The sequence below is a fragment of the Sclerotinia sclerotiorum genome, genomic scaffold (assembly GCF_000146945.2).
Source record: "Sclerotinia sclerotiorum 1980 UF-70 scaffold_6 genomic scaffold, whole genome shotgun sequence".
NCBI classification, from domain to species: Eukaryota; Fungi; Ascomycota; class Leotiomycetes; order Helotiales; family Sclerotiniaceae; genus Sclerotinia; species Sclerotinia sclerotiorum.
In genome coordinates, this window is record NW_001820830.1 from 609,085 (window position 1) to 633,128 (window position 24,044).

The following is a 24,044-nucleotide window of genomic DNA, read 5'->3' on the forward strand; positions in this document are numbered from 1 at the left end:
ACGTCCCTATTCCACTAAGGGTATCTTGGTTTTCCACACCAAAAGAGCGGATAATATAAAACACTAAGAAACTATCCATATTTAGGATTCGTTGTTGAACCAGTACTATCATAATGCTTGACTTATACGGAGCAGCTGTGCCAGGCTCAACGACAAAGGTGTAGCCCCCAGGAATCACATCACACTTGAGGTAGGTAGGTATAGTTGGATCTCAATTATTCACATTGGTGAATTGAATCGAGACTTCGACATGTCAAATTTACCATGACCGCAGTTCAATAACTATATTGAATGAATACCTAACTAAGATTACCATCTACAACTACCTACTGCCATCCTTTGCGGCCGCGCATCAATTGAATACTACTTAACTCCACCATTCCGACAAATCTAGGTAAAAGTCTACCGTTATGAGTTGTTGTAGCATATTCCCGTAGCAAAAATATCACCGACGAAGGAAGTCGGTACGACATAGTCCCATCCTGGATCGAGGCCGTTGTGGCTATGTCAGTTTTCTAACAAGGATTTTTCTCATGACAGGCTTTTGGTACCTGTCTCTATGACGCTGCATTCACTACCAACGAACCAATCACATGAGCTGACGCGGATATCTCGACCCTCGGAACATCGCGGGAATCTCTTTATTTGAATGGTTTGCCGTGGCCGTCTGGTGGTCAACCATTTCTACAACCGATAATACATTCTTTTTTGTTGGAGTCATCAAACTATGGCTATTGTTGGTCCTGGCCTTCTTGCAAGTTTTGAAGGATTTTTATAAATTCTGCAAATATCCTAAGCTGCGCCAAGAGCCTTGACATTTTTATATGCACCACGAACCTGCACTTCGACTCCATCACAAAAATGCCTGGCAATAATTCTAAAAGTTCAAACAGCTCAGATGTATCGACAAATCAGTCCCGGAACAGAAGAAAAAAGCCTATAGAAGAAGAATCTAATGAGGAAACATCAATAAACACTTCCAACGATGGTAGAAATTCTTATGGTACTGTGTCGCAAACCACTACACATGCTCCAATCAAATCTGGAGAACAAACACACGGAAAACGGCCTCTACAACGACGGGAATCTGTCATAGAAGAAGAAAACAATGAAGACCTACAAATCGAGATTCCAACTACAGAACCAGAAAAGGAGGGTCCTGTAGCTTGGAGTAGTTTACCGCACAAGAGACAGTTGGCTATTCTTACTTGCGCGAGGTTATCCGAGCCCCTTGTGCAGACTAGTTTGAGGGTAAGTGCTAGATCCATTTCGACTACTTGTTTTTAATTTCATATTCAAGTCAAAATTTATAAGATTTCCAGGGGACATACTAATGCACATGACAGAGTTATCTATTCTACCAATTAAAATCTTTTGATCCCTCACTACCAGATTCAGTCATTGCATCTCAGGCAGGTATCATGGCGGGTTCTTTTGCATTGGCCCAATTAACTACTGCTATGTTATGGGGACGACTTTCTGATCGTTCAGGTAGGAAGAGGGTTCTATTGATAGGTCTAAGTGGTACTGCATTCTCGTGTTTAGGTTTTGGTTTTGCACAAAACTTCTGGCAAGCGCTGGCATTTAGAATGATCGGTGGTGCACTCAATGGAAATGTGGGCGTCATGAGAACCATGATTAGCGAAATTGTCAAGGAAAAGAAGTAAGATGTCGCATCTTTCCTTGAATGTATAAAATACTAACGGTGGTTAGATACCAGAGCCGTGCTTTCTTGTTATTACCAATGTGCGGGAATATTGGAACTATCATTGGACCAATCTTGGGTGGCCTTTTAGCTGATCCAGCAGGAAGTTATCCAAGTGTATTCGGAGGTATCAAATGGCTAGAAAAGTATCCATATGCACCTCCGAACTTACTTAGTGCCTTTTTCCTTGCCTCAGCCTGTCTTGCGGTTATATTTGCCCTTGAGGAAGTAAGTCTTCAAATTTCCTAACTAACGTTAAGTCATGCTGACCTGTACAGACACATGAAATTTATGCTCATAAAGAGGATTGGGGCATTAAAACTGGCCGTGCTATCAAGCATTTCTTCCGTCGCCTCCGCAAGGGAAGTTCTAGTAAAGCTGAATACACTGCTATTTCGAGCACTGGTTCGTCGCCTACTGTCGGTGCCACCCCTATCACACCTAAATCGCCTAAGCGCGTTGCACCTCGCTATAAAAATCGATTACCATTCCGTCAAATTTTCACATATAATGTGGTATGCACACTGGTATCTCACGCTTTACTCGCGTTTTCAATGGGAACTTTTCAGAGCATTTGGTATTCATTCCTTAGCACACCCGCTTACAATCCCTCGCACCCTTCCAAATCTCTTCCCGCAGACTACACCCCACACCCACCCCTCAAATTCACCGGTGGTATCGGTCTTCCACCTCGCGATGTTGGTCTTGCCATGTCCATTCTAGGCATGATCGGTATAACCATGCAACTATTCTTGTATCCCATAGTAAACACACGTCTCGGCACCATCCGCAGCTGGCGCATCTTTCTCCACGGATTCCCAATCGCCTACACCCTCGCCCCATTCCTCTCACTCATCCCCTCCCTCTCTCCCCCACCATCCCAAAAAACCGGCCCTCTAATCTGGACCTCTCTAACCCTCGTCCTCCTCATCCAAACCATCTCCCGTACATTCGCCGGTCCAGCAACCACAATCCTAATCAACAATTGCTCGCCCCACCCATCTGTCCTAGGTACGATCCACGGTATAGGTCAAACAGCCAGTAGTGCAGCGAGAACGGTAGGACCTGCTCTTGGGGGCTATCTTTACGGAGTGGGATTAAGTAGCGGATATGTGGGATTGGTGTTTTGGGTTTTGGCTGGTATGGCGGGGGTGACGTGTTTGGCGAGTACGTTTGTGAGGGAGGGGGATGGGCATGAGATTTGGTTGGAGGGGGATGAGGAGGCGGAGGAGGAGGCGAGGGTTAGGAATAGGGAGTTGGGGTATAATGTTTAACCTTTAGTGGAGGTGGAGGTGGAAGTGGGGTGGCTAGAGGATGATATAAGATTACGATATTGGATATAGAAAACGAAATTGGAGTTTGGAGGTTTTGGAGATAAATACAGTACCCAGGATAATGATAATTACATATTATATATTTTTACAATACATATCTGGAATGAATTACATCGTTTAAGATGATTCAACCTAAGATTACATAATCATGTATCTCAAATAGTCTAAAAATTCCAAATGGTGTAGAACTGTGCATTATTGAATATATGTTAATTAATGGTATTCATAAAAACGAAAAATTAACCTAAAACGGCATTTCTCTTATGTTGGCAACCAGGCCATACATAATGAAATTATCCATTTTTCCTCCCGTGCTATCACGCACCACGCCGAACGCCCCGTTATGCCCCGCCCCTACTGAACTTAGTCGGTATTCCAATTCCTGAATCCTTAGTCCAATATGACTGATTAAGAAGTTCCTGTTCCTTCGCCCGTAAATACTAGAATCATATGTATATCCCCTTTGCTACGCTCAATAGTCCAGATATTTCATCCTCATGGAATGTTAAGGCTTCCTTACAAAAACCAGGGGTTCTGTGGTATCGAACTCGTTCCTTAAACAAACTGCATTCCCTGCTGCATTGGAAGATTATGCGATGATTGACCCGGAGTCTGTTGTTGCTGCTGCTGCATATGTTGTTGTGCAGCCGCATTGTAAGAAGGAGGTACTCCATAGGCAGAGCCCATGTTCATCTGATTCAGATTGATATCATACTGGGCCTGAGGGGCTCTCCAGGGCTCTGCTTGATAGCCTTCTGTCTCGCTTGTAATTGCTTCGATTTCTTTAGCTTGACGACGTTTGTAGCCCCAGAATAGAAGAGGGGCGAAGATTATTATAATAAGGAGTGTGCAGGCTAGGAGTGCGTAGTCAAATTTAGGGTTAAGAGCAAGAGGGAAGCCACTGTTGTTGTGTTAGGTAGGGTATCATGGAAGTACAGTTTGAGGATACTTACATAAATCCGTTTATGATTCCAGCTGGGATGATAATACGACCTAACCAGACGTGGATAGGGGCGAATTTGGTAGGCGTTGAGGTTTTCTTGTACATTCGGTGGTGGAGGAAACCAAGGATCCACTGTCCGACCATGGCTACCACAATAATGAGGCCAAAGATCTGATGTCCGGATTTGAAACCTTTCGTCTGTAATTTGTATTAGAGAAGCAACCTTGAAATCAAGGAAAATAAAACATACCCGATTGTAAAGTGTGCCCATTTGAGCACCTATTCCAAGACCTATGATGGCAATCATAAGAGATATAGTCTGGTTGAGAGCATGCCATCTGGGACAATTAAAAAACCTCAAAATAACTAGACCTAATGGCAAAAGGCCTACGAATACCAAAACCATCAAGACAGCATGGGCAGCCGACGAGACATTACCATCCGCTTTCTCGGAAAACTGGGAAGAACCTTTGGAATTCGAAGTTGGGACTGCAGGTACAGCTGCAGCGCCTATCGCTTTCGACAAATCCATGGCAAAAACTCCATACGTATCATGTCTTTTGATATTGGCATGCAACGAATTGGAATTTATGTTTCCCGGTGGTCCAGTGGCCCATATGAAGTTTGCCTCCATATTTGTAGGGCCTATGGACCCTCCTTTCCACGAGGTACAATTCCGACATCTCCCATTCCACGTGAAGGTATCGTTGAAAATTCGTGTGCCGGCAAAAGCTTCAACCACGATATCCTTGGTATGCGATGGTTCATTTTCACCGGTAGCTATTCGAGGACTGAGAGTTACATTGTTCCCCGTCGAATCGGCATACATCATAAACATGAGGGAGTTTTTCATCTTATCTGATCCCATGCCCACAGCCTATGTTCATCAGATTAGACGCATTGATTTGTTTGCTTGTGTGGGTATTTGAACTCACAATCCAGGAGCAACTGCTCGGACCTGATATGCTGAAATATAAATCATTGTTGGGATTTTTCTCTGGTATGTTCAGAGCAAATGAGATGCTGTCATCTTTGGCGACGAATCCTGCTGTTGCTGATACGGCATTGATCATGGAGAGAGCAAGCGATACTTTTCAGAAGGATGTCAGTGGGTCTCACAAAGGATGATTGGTGGGGGAGCTCGGGGCTGTCAAGTGCCGAACCGAAGCCCTAGCATTTTCTACATACCCGCTGCCGTTCCCAAAGTCATTCGAACCATAATTAATATTTGTTACTCTGAAAAGTTATCTCGTCGTCTTTTTTTTGTCTGATTGTTTTTCATGTGGAAAGAAATATGATAACTCGAGTACCATGAAGAGGCGAAGGTTCAACTTATTCTTTTTCTACTTGTCTCACACCCTATTACAATATGTGATACACTATATATGGAGCATATCTATGGTCAACAACGCCCTATGTTTGCCGCCGAGGTGCCAAATTTGTCTTCGAGCCGCCGTGATCATCAACCTATAAGAACACTTCTCAGCCCACCATGTCAGGAACAGGAAACACTGCGACTATTTTGCCATCCTGGCTGATTTGAAAGGACATGTATATTATTGGATGACCAAAGAAGGTATTCCGGGAGAAAAAAAAAGCCAACTGCGTACCTTGATGGCTATTATTGCATATCATTCCTAATCTACACCTCGTAATGATGTCCGTGTACAAATGTAGCATGCATCGATTCAATGCAATGCGACGGCAATATCTCAATTCGATTATTAACAGGATTTATTGGGGTTACATAGAGCATGGAAGTCGGATGATAACCAACTCGGCTTTTGTCTCTATGTAGGTATCGTTCTTGTCCCAATTTTCGATACTCCATCGTTAATCACGGCATTCAGATTGTATCCAGCTCGAATTTGACGCTCTAGCTACGATTTGATATCTCGATCTTCGAACATTATGAGATCTATTATTTCGCACGGTTTTACTCTCTTGCCTAATTTTTAAGTTTTATTGCAGTATACTTCCAAACGCGCTATCATATTTTTCGCATCCAACATTGTTATCGTTCATGCCTATCCAGCCAGTGCTGGAGACCCACAGATAAAAAGTTCAGATATTTCGATCATATTTACGCACCAAATGGCAATAGTTTCTCTTCGATCTAATAATTCTTAACTTTTAACAGGGAATCTTGGCAGGTCTTAAGGCTTAAGCTCCTCAATACACTCCGTTGTCGACCCTTTAGTGCAGTCACAAATCAATGCGATACTAGAGACAATTGGCTAGGTTTTTATTTGGTATTTTCAGTAACCAAGCCTACTTTACTCACTCGAGAAGAGGCAAAGGGTATTTTGCCGAAACATACCGTTCGTTTGTTGATATTGACCACCACCATGAAAGGATATAGGTTGCAAGGTGTCAGTGAATGAACACAGTCAAATTCTAACTTCCTTCAAGATACTTGAGCTGATCTTCCGCACCTCAATTATGGTAACTGGATGATTATATCATCACGTCGCCAAATTGGCCGGCTGAAGCTTACGTGGTACAAGAAACAGATGTTTGCTATCCAAAATCCCCATTATAAGTAATGCTAGACCTTCCCATTGCCATGCCATTTCAATCTCCACGCCTGAATAAACTATATGGCAGGTGTTGTTCGAAGTAAGCACTATTTCCATGACAAGTCAAGATATCAGATAGTCATTGTCAATCCCTTAAAGGATTAACTTCTTTTGCTCGTACTATTTAGAGACAAGATGCCGATCTTTCTTCAGCTGACTCAAGCTCTCAGGAAACCCACCCACCCACCAAAGATCACTATGAACGAACAGTCCACCACCAATACCCACTCAAAGTCTTAACCTTCTAGGTCTCCAGGCCTGCGCTCAAAAACTTTTCCTCACCTTCGTTCTCACTGCTCTGGGTAACATGGAGAATACCCCATCCATCGAAGCTGCGTTTGAGTTCTAGTACAAGCACCATAAGACAGTCGCCTTCATAGCAACAGTCCAACATTGCTGTTAAAAAACCAGTACAGTTTGCTTTATACTTGACTTCCTGTTTGCCATTGATATCGGACCTCATAAGCAAAAAATAGTCAAGGCAGGAGACAATGGCACGCTTGTCGAAGATGGTATTGCTTAGTGAGGGAAGTACGGTGCAAGGCTAAAACTTGTCAAAAGATAAGCAGCGGGCGGCAATTTCATCGAGGAGCATGGTGAAATGAGCGAAAATAATGAAAAAATTGGGGATAAAAGTTTAAAAAACGGTTTCTGGAACCACGGTTGATGAACTCTTTGGCAGAAAAAGAGACGACAGCAGCGATGATCAAACGTTATATGTTCACAGTACGAAATCGGTGATGAAAATTCGAGCTGCAATGGGATCAATTGATGCATATTAGTATCAACTTCAGGATTTTTAGCCGAAAAAATATAAAGAATCGTTTGGGTTACGCACCCTTACTAAGTCTCAGCATCTACGAAAAGCTGTCCTCATTGAAGCCGCAAATAGTTACTCTACAAAAGAGCTCTCCTTATTTTAATCAGCCTGCCAAACTTCTGGGCGGTAGCCAGTGCTTTCTTGGTCGTTGGCTTGGCCCAGCCCAGCTATTTATACAACCGGGACGTGTCGTGGCAAGATTGAACTTTACAGTACACCGAAGCTTTGGTTGAAGTGAAGAACGGAGAAATGCAAACTTGAACACCTGTAGCAGGTAGAAATGAATGGCTCACGATCCCATCAAAGGCAAATAGGCAGGCATAATGCTTTACTTCACGAAGTGGGCTGTTAAGAATGCAGTCCATCCCAATATTTGAGGGCTGAATGAGGGAAAGTTAGGGCATTGTGAATGCATGAATTATCCACAGAAATCAGGTACTTGTCTTTGTGCACTCTTTTATTCTCTCTGCAGAAAGCCGCGCTAATTAACCTCGATTAATTACCTATCAGTACTGTGATTAGTAGTCTATACAAGTAGGGTTTCCCTCGGTCTTCTAGCTTCAGCCTAAGATTACAATGACTACTACGAACGATCAAAATAGTTTCTTCCTTGTTCGATGTCTCAGCCTCAATACTACTATACCGAATTTCTCTCCGACGACTTTACTGTAACCCTCCTTTGCAAACCCCCAGGTCTATGAAAGTGGTACATGGATGCTATCACATTCGTTTCGAAATGCCATTATCCAAACCTACGAGCGATTGTAGATGATAAAACCCACATGAACGGCCACTGAAAAGCTGTCCAAATTGGTTCCACATTCTTAATCAGGATTTAAGTGATGAGATGAGGTAATATAATGCTTTGAGGAAAGTATTGAGGTATGGAATGGATAGTCATCAGAGGCAGGGCGCTACGGGGCAAAGCAGGAGGATTTAAAGACAATGATATGAGAGGGGTAGCTAATCTCAAGCACCTCGGTGAGCCAACTAGCAATATGCTGCCATGATTGTGGCTAAAAACCAAATTAGCACGCAATATTGTATCTTAGTTCACATATATCTCCACTAATCGTCGCCACGATGTATGAAACCAAGTCGAGATTTGAACTATTTGCATAAATTAATTGAGACCAAGAATCCGGGTTCTCACCAGAGTTAGACAATAAACTATACAGATGTAGCTATACAAAAGCGTTCACCGTAAAGGTTGCCAAGTTGAAGCTATTCCCGAGAATATAAATAGAACTTCAACCAATCACATGCTTGCACCTCTCCTAGAATTCTAAGCAGCGACGAGGCAAACCGAGTATACATATTGAATGCACTCCCTGGCAAGTAATACCACCAACTAGAAGAGCTGCAGAACAACGCCCTGAGTTTTGTAGGAAAGTAGGGCGTACAAGCGTTCATCCAACCTTTTTGTGGCAGAAACGGGCTTGTTGGTTTCTACGAATGTGGCACTTTTTCTACTGGCTCTGGAGATGTTAATAATTGTATTGATGGTACACTAAAACCACCAAACACCATTCATGCATAATACAAGGATTAGAATATGACTCTTAGAGCTTGGGCTCATGGTTCATGAAAATTTAGGCATTTTAATTCATCAACTCAGTTTAACTTACTTTTCTTCCTTACCCCACACGTCGTCGGTATGGTATTGCGCAAAGCTGTTACCTACCTACAGTAGCACCTTCATTCATATAAATGTGCTAAATCTGACTTGAGTCCATGCAACAAACTCCTCACCTAGTAAAACTTGCGGACCATCTCTAGTATTTTTCTGTTGCCTTTTCGTCTTCTTCCTTCCCTATTTTAATCGACGACTTCTCTTGACTTTTTCATCCTTTTTACTGTTAATTAGCTTTTCGAATCAGTCAGTTTATTTGCAGTATGCGACCGAGTTCATGTCAGTGCCATCTTATCTTTCCCTCATTGCCATGGTGATACGGTACTAACTAAATATCGGGGCACAGATAGATCTTGATATGCGTTGAAATTCATTGATTGCGACGCGTCGACAGCCTTACTCTTTTTTCCCCAGCGCGCCTTGATATTTTTTCAGTTTATTTAAAGCTCGAGTCCCTTTTTGCTCAAAGATTCCTCGAGTTCGTCGCATTCATCCCAATTGCAACTTAAAAAGATTGGTACCTAGAAAAGTAATTCCTGCCGCAACTCTACGACTCCGGGCTCTAACTTCCTCGATGCGACCTCTCCTTGTTTGGGCTTTCTGGCAACTACCTTCCTATGGCTGCCTCCCACAGTACGACGATTCCGAATACACCAGATCAATATAGAATCAACGGTATCAATAATACAATTGGGAGAAGGCAATTGTTCGGAGCATGCAATTTTAAGCAGTTGGATGTTGGCATAAAATGTGGATGTTATGAGTTCTGGGGCCAATCTCAAAAATCTATAGCCAACGCGACATTAGAGGATGGAGGGTTGCCTAGAGCGGAAGTCTGCGCGTGTGGGCATCACTTTTGCTTTCATGATCCTAAATCTTCCCAGCCAACAGAGGACCAGCGATCGCGAGCTTTAAGTAATGTCTCGGGTCTCAATGTGGATCCTATTGCTCGTAGGGCTCAAGTGAACCATCGACCATCAACTCCACAAAATATGAGCATACCTGAGAAGGGCAACCCGGATGTTGCTCGACGGAGTAAGAACTCGAACTTCCAAGAAACACTTCAATGGAGCCGATGTGTACAGTCTGAGACCAACCCAGAAGAGATTCCTCCAATTCCATCGCAGTGCTTTTTACCCTCAGAGACTGCTTCAATGACCTCGAGCCAGGTTAGACGGCCTTTTCATGGCTTGGGCCTCAATACCTTGAGTCATATTCCACGACTCAATACACAAGTACAAGCTGTTCAACCAGGTAAGGGACGACCGATGCAGGCTTACAAAACCTCTGATGGTCGGATATTTCATGAGAGCCCTACGGAGGTGTTGACAATGACACCAACTTTGTTAGCAACCCAAGATTTGCTATTTCAAGGTGTCCCGGACGAACAAGCTATGGATAAAACGCTAGCAAATATTAATATCAGAGCTCAAGATGCCACCCTACCTTTACACCCAAATCGGTCGCCCTCTCTCCAGGCTTCTGAGATTAGAACTGCACTAAATGGTCAAGAAAATATTGTCCTGGATAATCTCGATGGGCCCAATAACCTCCTCATTCCTAGACTTCGTGAGATCGTTACAGATTATCCAGACACCAAGCGCAACCATGAGGATAGAATTGACGCTCTTGAGAATGCATCCTTCTCGAACACTGGTTTTGAGGAGCTTCAAGTGGATATTATTAATTATAATGAACGTGTCTATGAGCTTGAGAGCAGAGTAGAGGAGCTCGAAAAGGCTAATGCTGTAGCTGACGAGAGCAGTATAGGTACCCATAGAAACCTGAATGGGTCATTCGATTCTCAGGCAAACAAGTCACCCTCTGCTCTCGTATCGAATGAAATTGACCGGTCTAATCTTGCCTCTCGTGTAGGAAGCCTTGAAGACAGACTCGCTCGCATAGAAGCCATTCTTCCACCATCATGGGCTCGACCTTGGGAGATTGAGGTAGTTTTCCTACCATATGGACCTGACATGATGGGAATTTGGTCTACAAATCACTCAATGTCTCAACGCTCAAGGGTCAATAGTTGCGCATCTGAAGATTGGACTCAGACCCAACAGAACTTTTTGGCTGCTGAGCAAGCCTCACTTTGTGATCAAGATTATTCTATATCCTGGGAGAGGATATTGGAGAAGAGTGATATTGACGATTGTACTCTTCTTATGCCTAAAGCTTGTGGCGCTGCCAGTACGATCAATGAACGATTAAAGAGCAGGGGTCTAGTGAAGGTGGTACAGATCAAAGGCCCTGATGCTCGAGATGTACAAGTAGCTCTCATGTCAGCGTTTGGAGATCTTCCCAAAACGCTATCTGAGGATATTTATTCATCCTCTAGGCATACGCCACCTCAAATTCCTGCATCTATGGAAAACTATCTTGGACTACGCGCTGCCTGGATACCACTGAGGAAGTTACATAAAACGTCAACCTTAAGATTTTTAGACCCTTCAGAGATGGTCACTCCTGCGTTGTGGACTGTGCCATTTCTTTCTTCGAGTGTGGCTATGCGTACAAAGAATATGCGGAGACTTTATGTAACACAAGCAGATAGCTATCTTCAACATTATGTCGACCACCCATCAAGATGGACTTGGCGTAAACTACGTCAGCTACCTCGAGTTCATGATGCAGACGCAGCAGACAGCCATACTCCAGAGGCTGATGCAGCTGAAACTTGTTGGGAGTGGGATGAACGTCTCGACCCAGCTGAGGACGATAGCTCATTCTCCACATCTTTGAGTATTCGACTGTCCCAAGAGGCCGAAGATGCTGAAATCGAGCCTACTTCTCCGTCAGACGGATCCTCCGCTGTCGACACACCTGTAGAATCTTCTACGCCAACTTCAATCGGAGTTTCTCGAGTCCAAGGATCATATCCTACCAAACAAGATCGGCATCCGTTCAAGCCACTTCGTACGTCTTCCATGTCCGCTCTTGCTCCACTTGGCACATCCCAGATGGGTAAACGTGGGATTGGCTTCTTCGATCGTGATCGTGAACCACAATCATCACCACTTCAGAAGATTTCCAATTTGAAGCGTCGCCGTACTTCAAAATCACCTAGTCATACACATGATGCCTGGAGCAATGGCCCTCCTAGTCCGGGGCCTTCTACATTGCAAGAGATTGACCTCAAGAGAGGGATCACCCCATCCGCATACGCTACACCTTATAGCAATGTTCCTTATGTTGAAGCGAACTCTCGTACTAAGGGCTTCCCGATGCAGGAAGATGAAAAAAGCATGACGTATGATACCAAAATGGAAGAAGGCTTTGATGACGATGCATTGAGCGACGATGGCGCATCTGATCATGACCATCAACCTTATGATGTATGGGAAGGTACGGCTGATAATGTCCCACACAAAGATTCACAGTCAAGTATCAACGTGAGTTTGGCTGGCCTTCGCCCACGAGAGTCCATGGTTGATGATGGAGATGAAAGTGATAGTACTGATAGTACTGATAGTACTGATAGTACTGATACACCTTCCGAATATCCAAGCACACTACCAGTTGGTAGTTATATTAATAAAGGAAGCTTTTTTGATATCCATGTTGATGAAGATTTTGAGGATGAACTTGGTTAAAACAATAAAATGATCTGACGAGATATGATCCGATGAGATGGGAAAGATGAGGGTATATTATGGTTTTTTCATTTCTCAGATAAAATATGGGATTTCTTTGAAGTTATTTGAGCGTAGCGTGGGTGCATTGGAGTTTGTATAGGTTATATGATTGTTACTTTGCTTGTCTTTATAGTTCTTGGAATCTCTTTTTGGTGGTGGTGGTTTCTTTAGTTGAATGTGGGATGTGGATGGATGGATGGGAAGAATACATTAAAGATATGAAGTCGAGATTCAGGTTGAGATTGGGATCGAGATTGAGACTAGGGGAAAGATATTATAGATGGATTAAATCGAATGGAATGGATTGGATAGGATAAATGAAGAAGACAGATAAAAGTTAAATGAAGAGGATATAGCTCAAAGCAGTGGTAAAAATCAAATTGGAAGATCAAAAGATGATTAATAGATTTATGTATAGCTATATACATTTTATTATATTATTATATGGTATTGATTTAATTGATTGTTATGATACTGACTCTAGTAAGATTTATATCTTGATTTTCTATAATCTGGAAGTCAAAGAGTGTTATACAGTGGGGTGTGTAGAGGTATATGAACTCTTCGAACTCCTTCTATCAGATATAAATATTACTGCCATCTATCTATCTATCTACCCATCTACCCATCTAAACATCTGAATATTTAAATATCTACACCATCTACTCACTTTTCTTCCTCCCATGAATCAACTCATAAGCATCCTTCCCATTCCCATTCCCACCCCCAGCCCCATCCAAAAATCCATCCCTCAACGTTAACCCCAATCCATCACTCCTCCCCCCTTTCCCTTTCCCAAGCTCCATCACCCCATCAATATCTCCAACCCTATCATCTATAATAAGATGCGTCTTTCCACCCCCCGAAATCATACCCACAGGCCACGCGAAATTTTTTCCTAACTCTTGGCCTGCTTCTGAGGATGTGAGGTATTCTACTAGTGCTATGACTATTTTTTTTGGAAAGGAGGGGGGTGGAGTTAGTAAGTGTTTAATTGGGGGTTGTGCTTGCTTTTTTTTGTGATTTTGTTGTTTTCGTTGTTGTTGTTTTTGTTATTTTCTGGGAAGGGAAAGTTTGGAGGAGTGGTTTGGTTTTGGGGTAGTGATGCCAAGAGTGCAGAGAGATATTTTTTTTATGTATAGAGAGAGAGAGAGAGAATTCTTACAAATATAAGCACCAATCCCCGTAAGAACATGCCACCACCCATGTAATTCCAAAACAAAAGACCACGGTATACCTATGGAACGTTTGGTTTGTGTGAGGGAGGCACAGAATGTATTGTCGATGTTCCAGAGGATGAAGCCGGTTATGAAGATTACTGTTGGGTGGGGGTTTGGTGATTAGTTGGGTGGGAGATGGAGGATGTGTGTGGATGGGATGGGATGGGTATGGGATGTGGATGGGGATGAGGATGAGGGGGACATACCACCACCATATGTAACTAATTTCTTGACTTGTTTCTGTACTAATTTATCTGCCACGCGGAGATTAATAATACTGCGTGTTTTGATACCTACAAATGCTATTTCGATACCTATTGCTTGTTAGTTACTTATTTCAGCCTTCAGGGTTTTGGCGCGAAATCAAGGGAAAGGAGGTGAGAATGTCATCTTACCGAAAAGAATAGGATGGATTAAAGTCTCATCAGTAATACAATGCCAAGCTATAAACGCAACCATGAATATAAATAAAGAAGATCCGTAGATAACAGTATATTTGAATGATTTATCATAAGTGAATACGCGATGTACGACGGTGGATGTGGCGATTAACATGGAGGTGTCGTCGACTTGGTTTGTTAGTTTGAGTTATTGCGAGTAGTGACTAGTTATTTAAGATGTGGGATAATAGTGGGAGGAGAATATGGGAAGATAGAAATATGGTTTACATACACCATTGTGTCCAGTACTTGTTCGTGGAATGGAAAAGTGCACTGAGGATACCTACTCCTGCGAGTCCGAGATAGGGGAGATTTCGGATAATGGCGTCTTGTCGGTTGGTGTTGGCGCGGATTCCTTTGTAGGCGTAGTAGACTATTATTGTTCAGATATTAGCACTGAACTATATTTGCTATTGAGGAGAGAGCAATTCTCGTGATTTAACACGTGGGGATTCAAGGAAGGGTGATGAGGAGAAGAACGTACGATAAGTGATATTCGTGAGGGTATTTATAAATTCGGCGATATATGTAGTTATGATATGATCCTGATTTTCATCAATTTACTGATTGATGTATAACTTGTATCATCAAAAATAGAGGGTTTGCATACCTCTTCGCAGAAACTACTTTGTATTAGCATGTGAAGTATGAGAAATGGTGTTTGAAGTTAGGTATACTTACTTAGTTTGCGAGTTAATTGTACCCCAGTATGGAGGATAAGGTTCCTCTCTATATGGTATTGATGGTATGAAATACATCCTGTACCAGTAGATCGACGTTGATCGAAATAAATGTATAAACACGGCTGAAGTTACCAGATATGGGGGTTCTGATGAAATCAAATGCAGCTTCTATGTCGTTAATGACTGTTTGGATAAGTATATAGATGAATGCTGTTCAACGAGCTTCAAAAAGATATCCTTTAGAAATCTATGTGTATCAAGTCTTAAAACAGAAAACTAACAAAACTTTTTTCTATACACATATATATGTATGTATCTATAATACGAGATAACTCATCATCTATATACTTCTATCCACATCCGGTCCGGCCAGATAAACGAATCTGGTTTCTCGTATGTCCTGCAGGAAAAGAAAAATCTCACAAGAACAGGTGGAGTAAATGAACGTCATGAGCAATATGTACCAAAGGATGTTGCCTGGATGACTTTGCTGTTGATTGATTGGTACGTATATGTTGTTCTTTTTATAGCAGGGGTTTTGGTTGACATTTTGCTATATGCAGTTGCATTTATAGGTAGGTTATGACGATGTGTTAATGCATACTAGGTAGCTATATGCTGGTGTTTTGTTCTGTTGAGTTGATATTTTATGATAATTATCTAGCTAGCTAATAGTATAACCATGTGAAAGCAATACTGTAAGACATAAATCATTACATGATATAAATTGATGGAAAAATGAAGATATACATTACGTTTGAAAGAAACCCAACCCAACCCGTCTATTATTATTAATTTCATCACCAACCCAAACATCACTCCAAACAAACCTCGCACAGAACTACCTAGTATGTATCGGCAACACCAACCCAAATCCCGAGCACCCACCCAATCAAAGCCCACTCCATCCCGCTGACCCCATAACTAACTAATCCTCTCCTCTCCCAAAAAGCAAAGTTACCTCGGTCCAAAATCCCATCCATGACCGAATCCAACACCTTAATAAACCAATGAACCCCCCAAATCCGGGGAAATGCCCTCCTTCTCCTCCCTTTCCATCCCCAACATCGGAACCGCCAATCTCACAGCTATTCTCGCTACATCTTCACTCTACGCCTATCTCATCGCATTACATCAACATCAGCAGAAAACATTACTGAAAGATCACGAAGCGCGAGAACTAGAACGAGAACGCGAACGTGGGAAATTACAGATACAAGGTCCTAAACAATCAGTTCAGGAGACTTCGTTTCGTGATTCTGGAGGAGGATTCGTCGAAGAACAAAATAGTAGAAGTTTAATTGCGGCGAGACGAGATACGGAAAATCAAGGACGATATTATCATAATACAAACCCAAATTCGAATAGAACGACCACGACCCGAAACAAAATGTCTAAAACTTTTTCTCCCTCTGAAGTGGCGGCTCATAAGGATGTTGAGAATGGAATGTATATTATCATCGACGAGGGTGTTTACGATGTTGCCAGTATGTTTTTTTATTTTTAGTTCGATTGATTAATTCTATCACTCCTATGCCCCTTTTATTTACCCTCATTTTCTCTTCCCATCCAACCAACCCCCTATTCCACAAACCCTCATCCAAACCTACAACATATAAATGAAATACTAGTGTACCTACTAACCAATCTCCCTCTTCTACCAGATTTCCTCGAAGAACACCCCGGCGGCGCCAAAATCCTTAAACGTGTAGCGGGAAAAGATGCCTCGAAACAGTTTTGGAAATATCATAATGAGAGTGTATTGAAGAAGTATGGAGAGAAATTGAAGATTGGGACTGTGGGTGAGAAGGCGAAGTTATAGATTTTTTGATAGGGATATAGATGGAGATATAGATGAAGAGCTGTATGAAAGAGCGGAGAGATGCGCATGAGACATGTTATTTTGCTTTGGGAGTTGGGTATTGGATTTTTTGAGGATGCGATGAAGGGGAAGGGGAGAATTTGTCAATTGAAGATGGATAATGGGTGTCATTGGATGAAGAGAATTGGGGGAGAACAGATTTAGGGTGGTTGTGCATTTAGATACAGTGTGAGATGGTATATTTAGATTGCTTAGATGGGATGCTATATACATACATACATAAGATGCAATTGACTCCACGTTTCCAGAAAGAACAATATATACAGTTTATTTAGCCATACTATCCACCCATCTGTTTCTTCGTGAAACCCAGAGCTCAGCATGAGCATGAAAAGCACTCAGATTTATACATGAAAAGCAGGTTCGTTTTTGAAGACTCATTATATTGGGTATTCCATTACTATTACTATCAAATCCCTAGCATAAAACAAAGGCCTCGCAGCCATTTGTGTAATCCATCCGTCAGCACAGCATATCTCACGATCCATCCGCAAAAGTTGCATCTCCACAATCATAATACATCCATCTGCACATCATCATCATCATCATCATCACATCAAAACCCTAAAACATCAAACCCCCCAACATCAACCCCCCACCTAACCCCATCGCCAACGGCAATCCCGCCCCACCCCCATACCCATCATAATACCCCCGATTATACGGCGTCAACGGCCTCCTATACATACTCCCATACCCATACGGACTCATACCAAACGGACCCTGCGGCCCCGCCACAAACGGATTAAATCCATATCCACCCCCGGGATACATCGTCCTCCCCGCTGCACCAGCACCCGCACCCATAAAAGGTGACTGCGACTGCGAATACGAAGGCGGCTCGATATAAACATCCTTCCCATTGCGATCTTTACCAATGAGTTGGGGTTCGCCTGTGCGAATCGCGCGACTCATCGCTTCGCGGATAGCTTGATGACGACGATACGCAGCGGCTTCTTCTTCCGCGCGTTGATGACGACGGGCTTCCCGTTCGGTGTGTGTGGAATTCGTGAGTTTATCTTTCATTTTTCGTCCAAATTTGTGGATTCCGGTGGGTGCTTCTTCAGTGTTATTGGCGTGTTGTGTAGGGGGTTGTTTGGGATGAGAGGATTCCTCATCTGCGCTTTCGGCTTCGAGGTCTGCGTTGCTGGGTACGCGGTGGACTCCTTGGATTTGTCGGCGTTCGATGGGACTTAGACTGTTCATGTATTGTTCATCGTCATAAGGATGGCGCCAAATTGATCGAGGGGGGTTTTGGGTCGTGTCCACGAAGAATTGATGGTTGGTTTCTGGGTCGAATTGGCGGATCCAGCCGTCGGGTAGTGAACGAGCTTCGTCTTCCATGGAACGACGACTTTGAGGGGGAATCCCATTTCTGGCTCTGTGTGTGGGATTGTTCGAGATGGCGCTCTCGGTGTAGGGGGGTGGTGGGTCGGATGTTGACATGTTTGATGGTTGTGTGGGTTCTGAATATAGTATTCAGTAAGTACTTTCAATGATCGTATGAGATTACTATCGAGAGTTTTTCGTATGATGACTCCGTTCCAAAAAGTGTTTTGATCAAGATTGAAATCGAAACGTCAATAAACAGGTATAAAAAGGTAGACATGTAGTTCATCCATCCTTCCAAACATCGAGCTCAAGAACTTAACATGAGCTTGAATGAGGCGATGCGCCCAAATGACGTCAGTAATCAGTAGTAAGTACTCTAGTAACCACCTACCTAGCCACAATTTGATTCATTATAAAACTTTCCCACCTTACATTTCTTCATAAAAAAACAATCGCACTCGCCACAGCTATAGAAAACAGGGACGTTTTGTTCCGGATCAATAGCATCAATCCCAATACCTGATATCTGTCGCCGAATAGTGGCGGTGCAGCATACCTCCTTACCTTACCTACTAGGTATCTCTCTCTTCGCAATATAAATAATTTCCTTTCCACTTGAAATTCATATCATATGATCATCAATCTTTCTAACTCCCATCCCGCGAACCACTATGGAAATTATAAATGAAAAGATTTGGGTTTGATCGATGAATGAAGTATGTATATGTATCCAGGTACCTAAGTATCTAGAATACTCTTGGAATATAGATACCTACTCCGTACTATAGTAATAAGTAAGTGAGAATCATGAGGTGAGAAAAATGAAGTGATATAACCCAGTTAAACAAGTGCTTGTGCTTGTGCATCGCATCTATGTACTGTAGATCATATAAGCATGTAAGCTAAGAAAACCTAATCTCTCAAATTCTCAAACTCTAATATAGGATAGCAAGCTTCAACCTTGAGTGTAGCAGCCAGGCAAGCAGCGCTGCATACTTCGTTCCGATCATAAAACCCGATGTCAAAATACCTAGGTATCCTCATTTCACAGTCATCAAAGCAAGTAGATCAGACCAGACGAGAAGAGAAATGAGAGAGGTGATAGGTAGTATTGATCGCTGTGGTATCATATCCAAATGATTCCTCCATATTCAGACAGGAGAATCCAAACCCTGCCCATGCACGCATGCACGCATGCATGCATCCAACCTATTCTAATCATAATTCATTCATCCATCCATCCATCACTCCATCCGTCCGTCCCAAACCATAAACCATCGCCAGGTTACCAATCAAGCCTCCAACATAGCATCATCATCATGCGATGAAACCAGTAGAAGAATTTCTATGTACCCCAGAACAAACACATACAATCGCTATACAAATTGGATGCCCATTCTAAAAAGCGCTTGGTTCTTTCAAACATAAAATCATTGTATCCTCCATCCCTTTTGAAAACGCCACATATCGTAAAATCGAACTCTCTTTTCAGACTAGGTCACCGATTTGCAAAACTCCTATCAGTTCAAGATCATCCATAATTGCTAGGATGGTATTGTCGGAATGTGTGAAACTAGTCTCTGAAATAAAATTTCCATATAGTTCTTTTGCTGCTGAAACTTCAGTATCAGCTGGAATAGTGATCCAATTCGTTTTAGGTATCATCAAACCATTGATAGAAGTCGCTGACGAATTCATGTCGGACTTCCCAAGCTGTTTGATGCAACTTGGTGGTATGACGATATCTGTTCCACATCTAACCCAGCCAGATTCTGACCCATAAGCTTTAATGAGGACATCAGCTCCTGTGTTTGGTCCATTGCCAAGATCTGGCATATCGGCGAGACAGATCGCGATGTCAGATACGGTTTGAGTTGCCTTAAATGCAGCACCAATTGCACCACCGGGATGATTTTTGGAAAAGACGGCGGCAATGTCTGAATGGAGTTCTCGTGCGGTAGCTAAAGCGAGAGCATCTCCTACGGCAATGGCCATTGTGGTAGATGTTGTTGGAGCTGAACAACCAAATGATAACGTTTCTGATTCATGAATTGGCGCTGGTAATAAAATCGCCTTTGGTCGAAGGTTAATGATTTCGCAACTTGATCGATGTCTATGGCCAGTCAAAACGATCATTGGAAGTGACGGGTCGAGATGAGGAAGTAAGTCAACTAGTTCTTTGGTTTTGCCGGAGAAAGTTATCAGGAGGATTGTGTCGTATATCCCGATAGCTCCAACATCCCCGTGCACAGCTTCTGTTGCGTGAATAAATATTGCTGGAATCTTGAGACTGCGCATTGTCGCAACGAGTTTCTGGGCGATGTGTCCGCTCTTTCCCACACCGCAAATTACAAGCTTTCCTCTCTCTCCAATTGATTTTTTGATAGCTTCCACAGCATGACTGAATCCATCTCTTGCGACTGGATCAGTGTCATACAGCATTGTTAAGGATGAGAGAGATGTTGCTTCTGTACTAAGAACATGAACTGCTCTTGTCAAGCGTTGATTAAAGGGCGGACATCCCTTTTCTATCTTCGGGGGAGTCAAAGACATGAGGTCGTCCAGTGGGGGTGGAAGTTCGTCGCATGATGTACTAGGAGTTGGTGGTGATGGTGGAGCCGAAGCAGGAAGGCAGGCATGAGGTGCAGAATTGAGAAGGTAGACCTCACTGTTCTGGACGGGGTGATCGTAAGCCATTGTTGATATTTGGAAAAAGTCTAAATTTGAATGAACAGTGCGTGATGCGTGATAGTGTGATATTAAGCTTCCAGAGCCGATTGATGCTAAAGTAAATGTTCAAACAGCTCGGCTGCTTAGAATGACGTTTGTAACTTGTTGAAGAGATAAATGATTCGGGATGAAAGGTCTTGATTAAAAATGTTAGCTAGAAGAAGTGAATGTAGACTTAATAGCTGTTACCTTTCTAGATTTTTTGATGCTTATTATATTCTAGAATGATACTTGGTATTATACCAAACTGATGGGGCTATAGCGTGGTGAGAATTCGGACTAAAGATATTTCATACGGCGGCTCCACGTAGCAGGAATCTTCGATGCTTCAAATAGAAAAAGAAGTGAGTTGATGTTTACGGATCACTGCGAAAGCATTGTAGACGATTGATTGAATATAATAAGGGACCGAACAAGGTTGGTGTAACAGATGTTGTGGATGTACTTGGTGGGGACGTGAGGAAGAGAGGAGGGGTGGAAATACCTTTACTCGAGTTTGTAGATAAACAATTTGCAGGGGTGTCGTGAGGTGAGAACTTAAGAAGCGCTGCGCATTAACAGGCGGCTTAGAAATAATCTTGACAGAGTTGTAGAATCGATGGATAAGGATCCGATTTCCCACTTCAAAATCGATGATCGAGGGGCTCCAAATAGTTTAAAGTCTAATAAGAAGGATATTGCCGTAGTGCTTGTCTAGACGGGCTCTAGCTAGGTATGGAAGCTAGAAAAGAGACAGGAAATGGATGGACTACGGATGGCAGGGGAGCTCAATGGAAAGCGATGGTTAGACTTCCTAAAGAGGGTAGCTCAGTAGATGTAGATGAGGTACCTGGTAGTAGTAGGAGACTAGTAGACTAGTACGTAGTAGTGTCTATCTAAGAGGTGAGTAATAATCGAGTGCATATGTTACTACTAATCAATAATGCTACCTGGGTAGAGATGGTCGACCGTCAACTTGTCAACAGTATCATTATCAACTGTTAAGCCGTTACAGGCAGATCCGAGTCCCAATTTTTATATGTATGGTATGTATGATTTAGCTTCATTTAGCTTTTGAACAATGGCGAATTTTCCGATTCAGATGAATGATTGGTTTTCTTATTCATCGATAATATTAGATACCGGTAAAGTTCGTAAGAAGGCTGGCAGCACGCAATTTTTATCCTTGCCACAGCATTCGGGCCATGCAAAAGTCCGTGGTATACCGGGATCTCTATGGTCTCTCTTTGATTTCTTTGGTCTCTCTGCTTTCTTTGTCCACTATTCATTGTATTTTGCCGATGCCCAGAAACCCAGTCGTTTAAGCATGGCACCGAAATCTTGGTTTTAATTTGCTGAAATAGCCTCACACTATCCCCAAAGTGAATTGTTATAAAGTCATAGAGTCATGATTACAAAGATAAAAGTTGATCTTAATATGCTTTCGTAGTCCGGGGTTTCTATCGATTCCGAGGCACTCCGCACAAAGCCTCTTGTACACGAGTACGAAGTCTTACATGCAGAATGTGAAATGCAGTCAGTACGCACGGAGAATTGATATCAAACCGTGTTAGGCCTATCTTGGACCTCAAGAGATTAGTAGATAGGGAAATAGCCTTCTCTGATAGATCGATCGACCTTAGTTGTCGATAACTTCTATCTGGGAAAGGGTCTTGCATGGCGTTGACTTCTTGGCTGTATATTATATCGGGCTGGAAATCCTCCAATTCTTGAGCGACGCGACTTTGCCGCCTGCTGGTTATTGATGCTTTACATTCAGTTGACAATGATGTATGGTTGTCCTTATGTGCTTTGCTATCACACGTGCAGATGGGATAAAACCCTCTCTCAAGAGTCAATACCTACCCTTTGATGTGGTTAGAATTTTGGGAAACCCTGAAAAAGATGTCCAGCTCATGGTCGATCAAATCTTACCATCGAAGAATCTTTTTGAAAATTGCAACCTCTTAGCTCAAGGTCCAGCGGGTATCCGTTGAGCCTGTTGTTTGTTGTCTTGAGCACAGATATAAAATTTTTACCCACGATGATGAATCAGACCTCGATCATGAAGTATCATACAACTTTGGCATCAACATCAGATGTGAATCTGTCCACAATAATTGCAAGATTGATCGAAGCGAATATTCCATATCCACTTTTGCTTCTTTTTCCTTCAAGGACCCGAAGTTGTCGCAATCTGAATCCTTATCTTTCCGCAATCAAAAACCTTTCTCTATAATCCCGAAGCCCCCTCCTACAGCTCAAGCGGTTCGTTCCCCTTGTCGTTCAGACTTCTTTCGATTGTTAGAACATATCTTATAGATTTGAGTATTCTAGTTACAAGTTGACATGTGTTATTTGCTTCCTACCATTTGCTACATATCCATCGACGTCTATACTAGCCGAGGTTGATTCAAATTCCCTATCGATTTGAAAATTATTGAGTGTTGAAGATAAGATCGGCTTTGATGACACACACAGGGCAAGATAACATGGGTGTGTGATGATCACAAGGAACGCTGTGCGCTATGGAATCAAGTGCCGAATCATGTGATAATGCATATCACATGATTACAAGCCCAAGTTGGAAATGAAGTTTGTTGCGAAGGAAGATAGAGTGTTGATATTGAATGTCGAACAGTTGCCTCCCGAAGGTAATCGCCGCTTTCTACACATCAATAGATAGCATGCAATAGGCAATTCTTGTGCGCGTGGATGGTAATGATTTCTGGATGTTAAGTTATATCTTTGAGGACTCGAAACCCCGAGAACTTGGAGAATAAACATTGTGATCGTTAGTAGATGGTTAGTAGTAGTAGATTAAAAGGATATAAATGTATTGTATACAACACAGTTCGATGAATAGGTACATACCTAGCAGTTACAGCTACCGATGACACACGCGGTAGTAATGCGACTTTGATGGCTATTCGTGTATCAAATAAGACGAATCAATTGGCTCTTTGGGAATCACAAGTAACACTCAAATTGTGAGAGACATGAAAATGCTGTGAGTTCTACTAATGATTTGGCAATTGTTCCTGTTTTTGTTGTTCCTGGTGTTCTCGTCTCATCTATGAAAGCAGTGATACACGGGGAGGTTGCACCGCCAATTCCATTCAACTC

General features: G+C 42.5%; 10 protein-coding genes across 10 annotated transcripts; 5 read left to right on the top strand and 5 right to left on the bottom strand.

Annotated features, from left to right (window-relative positions):
* Positions 1 to 861: 861 nt before the first annotated feature.
* SS1G_05060 (hypothetical protein) lies at positions 862 to 2,979 on the top strand (the record flags this gene model as incomplete). Its single annotated transcript, XM_001593582.1, has 4 exons — positions 862 to 1,251; positions 1,347 to 1,663; positions 1,714 to 1,933; positions 1,984 to 2,979. 4 exons carry the CDS (start codon positions 862 to 864, stop codon positions 2,977 to 2,979), a joined length of 1,923 nt encoding a protein of 640 aa, XP_001593632.1.
* Positions 2,980 to 3,594: 615 nt separating this feature from the next.
* Positions 3,595 to 5,201, bottom strand: SS1G_05061 (hypothetical protein; the record flags this gene model as incomplete). The annotated part of the gene is made up of 5 exons (XM_001593583.1): positions 3,595 to 3,940; positions 3,993 to 4,180; positions 4,233 to 4,859; positions 4,918 to 5,072; positions 5,171 to 5,201. 5 exons carry the CDS (start codon positions 5,199 to 5,201, stop codon positions 3,595 to 3,597), a joined length of 1,347 nt encoding a protein of 448 aa, XP_001593633.1.
* Positions 5,202 to 6,582: 1,381 nt separating this feature from the next.
* Positions 6,583 to 7,228, top strand: SS1G_05062 (predicted protein; the record flags this gene model as incomplete). The annotated part of the gene is made up of 3 exons (XM_001593584.1): positions 6,583 to 6,601; positions 7,038 to 7,073; positions 7,131 to 7,228. The coding sequence occupies 3 exons, from the start codon at positions 6,583 to 6,585 to the stop codon at positions 7,226 to 7,228; spliced, it is 153 nt and encodes a 50-aa protein (XP_001593634.1).
* Positions 7,229 to 7,974: 746 nt separating this feature from the next.
* SS1G_05063 (predicted protein) lies at positions 7,975 to 8,203 on the bottom strand (the record flags this gene model as incomplete). Its single annotated transcript, XM_001593585.1, has 2 exons — positions 7,975 to 8,076; positions 8,138 to 8,203. 2 exons carry the CDS (start codon positions 8,201 to 8,203, stop codon positions 7,975 to 7,977), a joined length of 168 nt encoding a protein of 55 aa, XP_001593635.1.
* A 1,428-nt stretch (positions 8,204 to 9,631) lies between these two features.
* On the top strand, positions 9,632 to 12,610 carry SS1G_05064 (hypothetical protein; the record flags this gene model as incomplete). The annotated part of the gene is made up of 1 exon (XM_001593586.1): positions 9,632 to 12,610. One exon carries the CDS (start codon positions 9,632 to 9,634, stop codon positions 12,608 to 12,610), a length of 2,979 nt encoding a protein of 992 aa, XP_001593636.1.
* A 704-nt stretch (positions 12,611 to 13,314) lies between these two features.
* SS1G_05065 (hypothetical protein) lies at positions 13,315 to 15,070 on the bottom strand (the record flags this gene model as incomplete). The annotated part of the gene is made up of 7 exons (XM_001593587.1): positions 13,315 to 13,568; positions 13,890 to 13,970; positions 14,079 to 14,186; positions 14,268 to 14,441; positions 14,545 to 14,685; positions 14,877 to 14,935; positions 14,994 to 15,070. The coding sequence occupies 7 exons, from the start codon at positions 15,068 to 15,070 to the stop codon at positions 13,315 to 13,317; spliced, it is 894 nt and encodes a 297-aa protein (XP_001593637.1).
* Positions 15,071 to 16,028: 958 nt separating this feature from the next.
* Positions 16,029 to 16,817, top strand: SS1G_05066 (hypothetical protein; the record flags this gene model as incomplete). Its single annotated transcript, XM_001593588.1, has 2 exons — positions 16,029 to 16,482; positions 16,660 to 16,817. 2 exons carry the CDS (start codon positions 16,029 to 16,031, stop codon positions 16,815 to 16,817), a joined length of 612 nt encoding a protein of 203 aa, XP_001593638.1.
* A 624-nt stretch (positions 16,818 to 17,441) lies between these two features.
* SS1G_05067 (hypothetical protein) lies at positions 17,442 to 18,323 on the bottom strand (the record flags this gene model as incomplete). Its single annotated transcript, XM_001593589.1, has 1 exon — positions 17,442 to 18,323. One exon carries the CDS (start codon positions 18,321 to 18,323, stop codon positions 17,442 to 17,444), a length of 882 nt encoding a protein of 293 aa, XP_001593639.1.
* A 1,374-nt stretch (positions 18,324 to 19,697) lies between these two features.
* On the bottom strand, positions 19,698 to 20,906 carry SS1G_05068 (hypothetical protein; the record flags this gene model as incomplete). The annotated part of the gene is made up of 1 exon (XM_001593590.1): positions 19,698 to 20,906. One exon carries the CDS (start codon positions 20,904 to 20,906, stop codon positions 19,698 to 19,700), a length of 1,209 nt encoding a protein of 402 aa, XP_001593640.1.
* Positions 20,907 to 21,653: 747 nt separating this feature from the next.
* Positions 21,654 to 22,269, top strand: SS1G_05069 (predicted protein; the record flags this gene model as incomplete). Its single annotated transcript, XM_001593591.1, has 3 exons — positions 21,654 to 21,722; positions 21,877 to 21,964; positions 22,058 to 22,269. 3 exons carry the CDS (start codon positions 21,654 to 21,656, stop codon positions 22,267 to 22,269), a joined length of 369 nt encoding a protein of 122 aa, XP_001593641.1.
* Between the last annotated feature and the right edge of the window lie 1,775 nt (positions 22,270 to 24,044).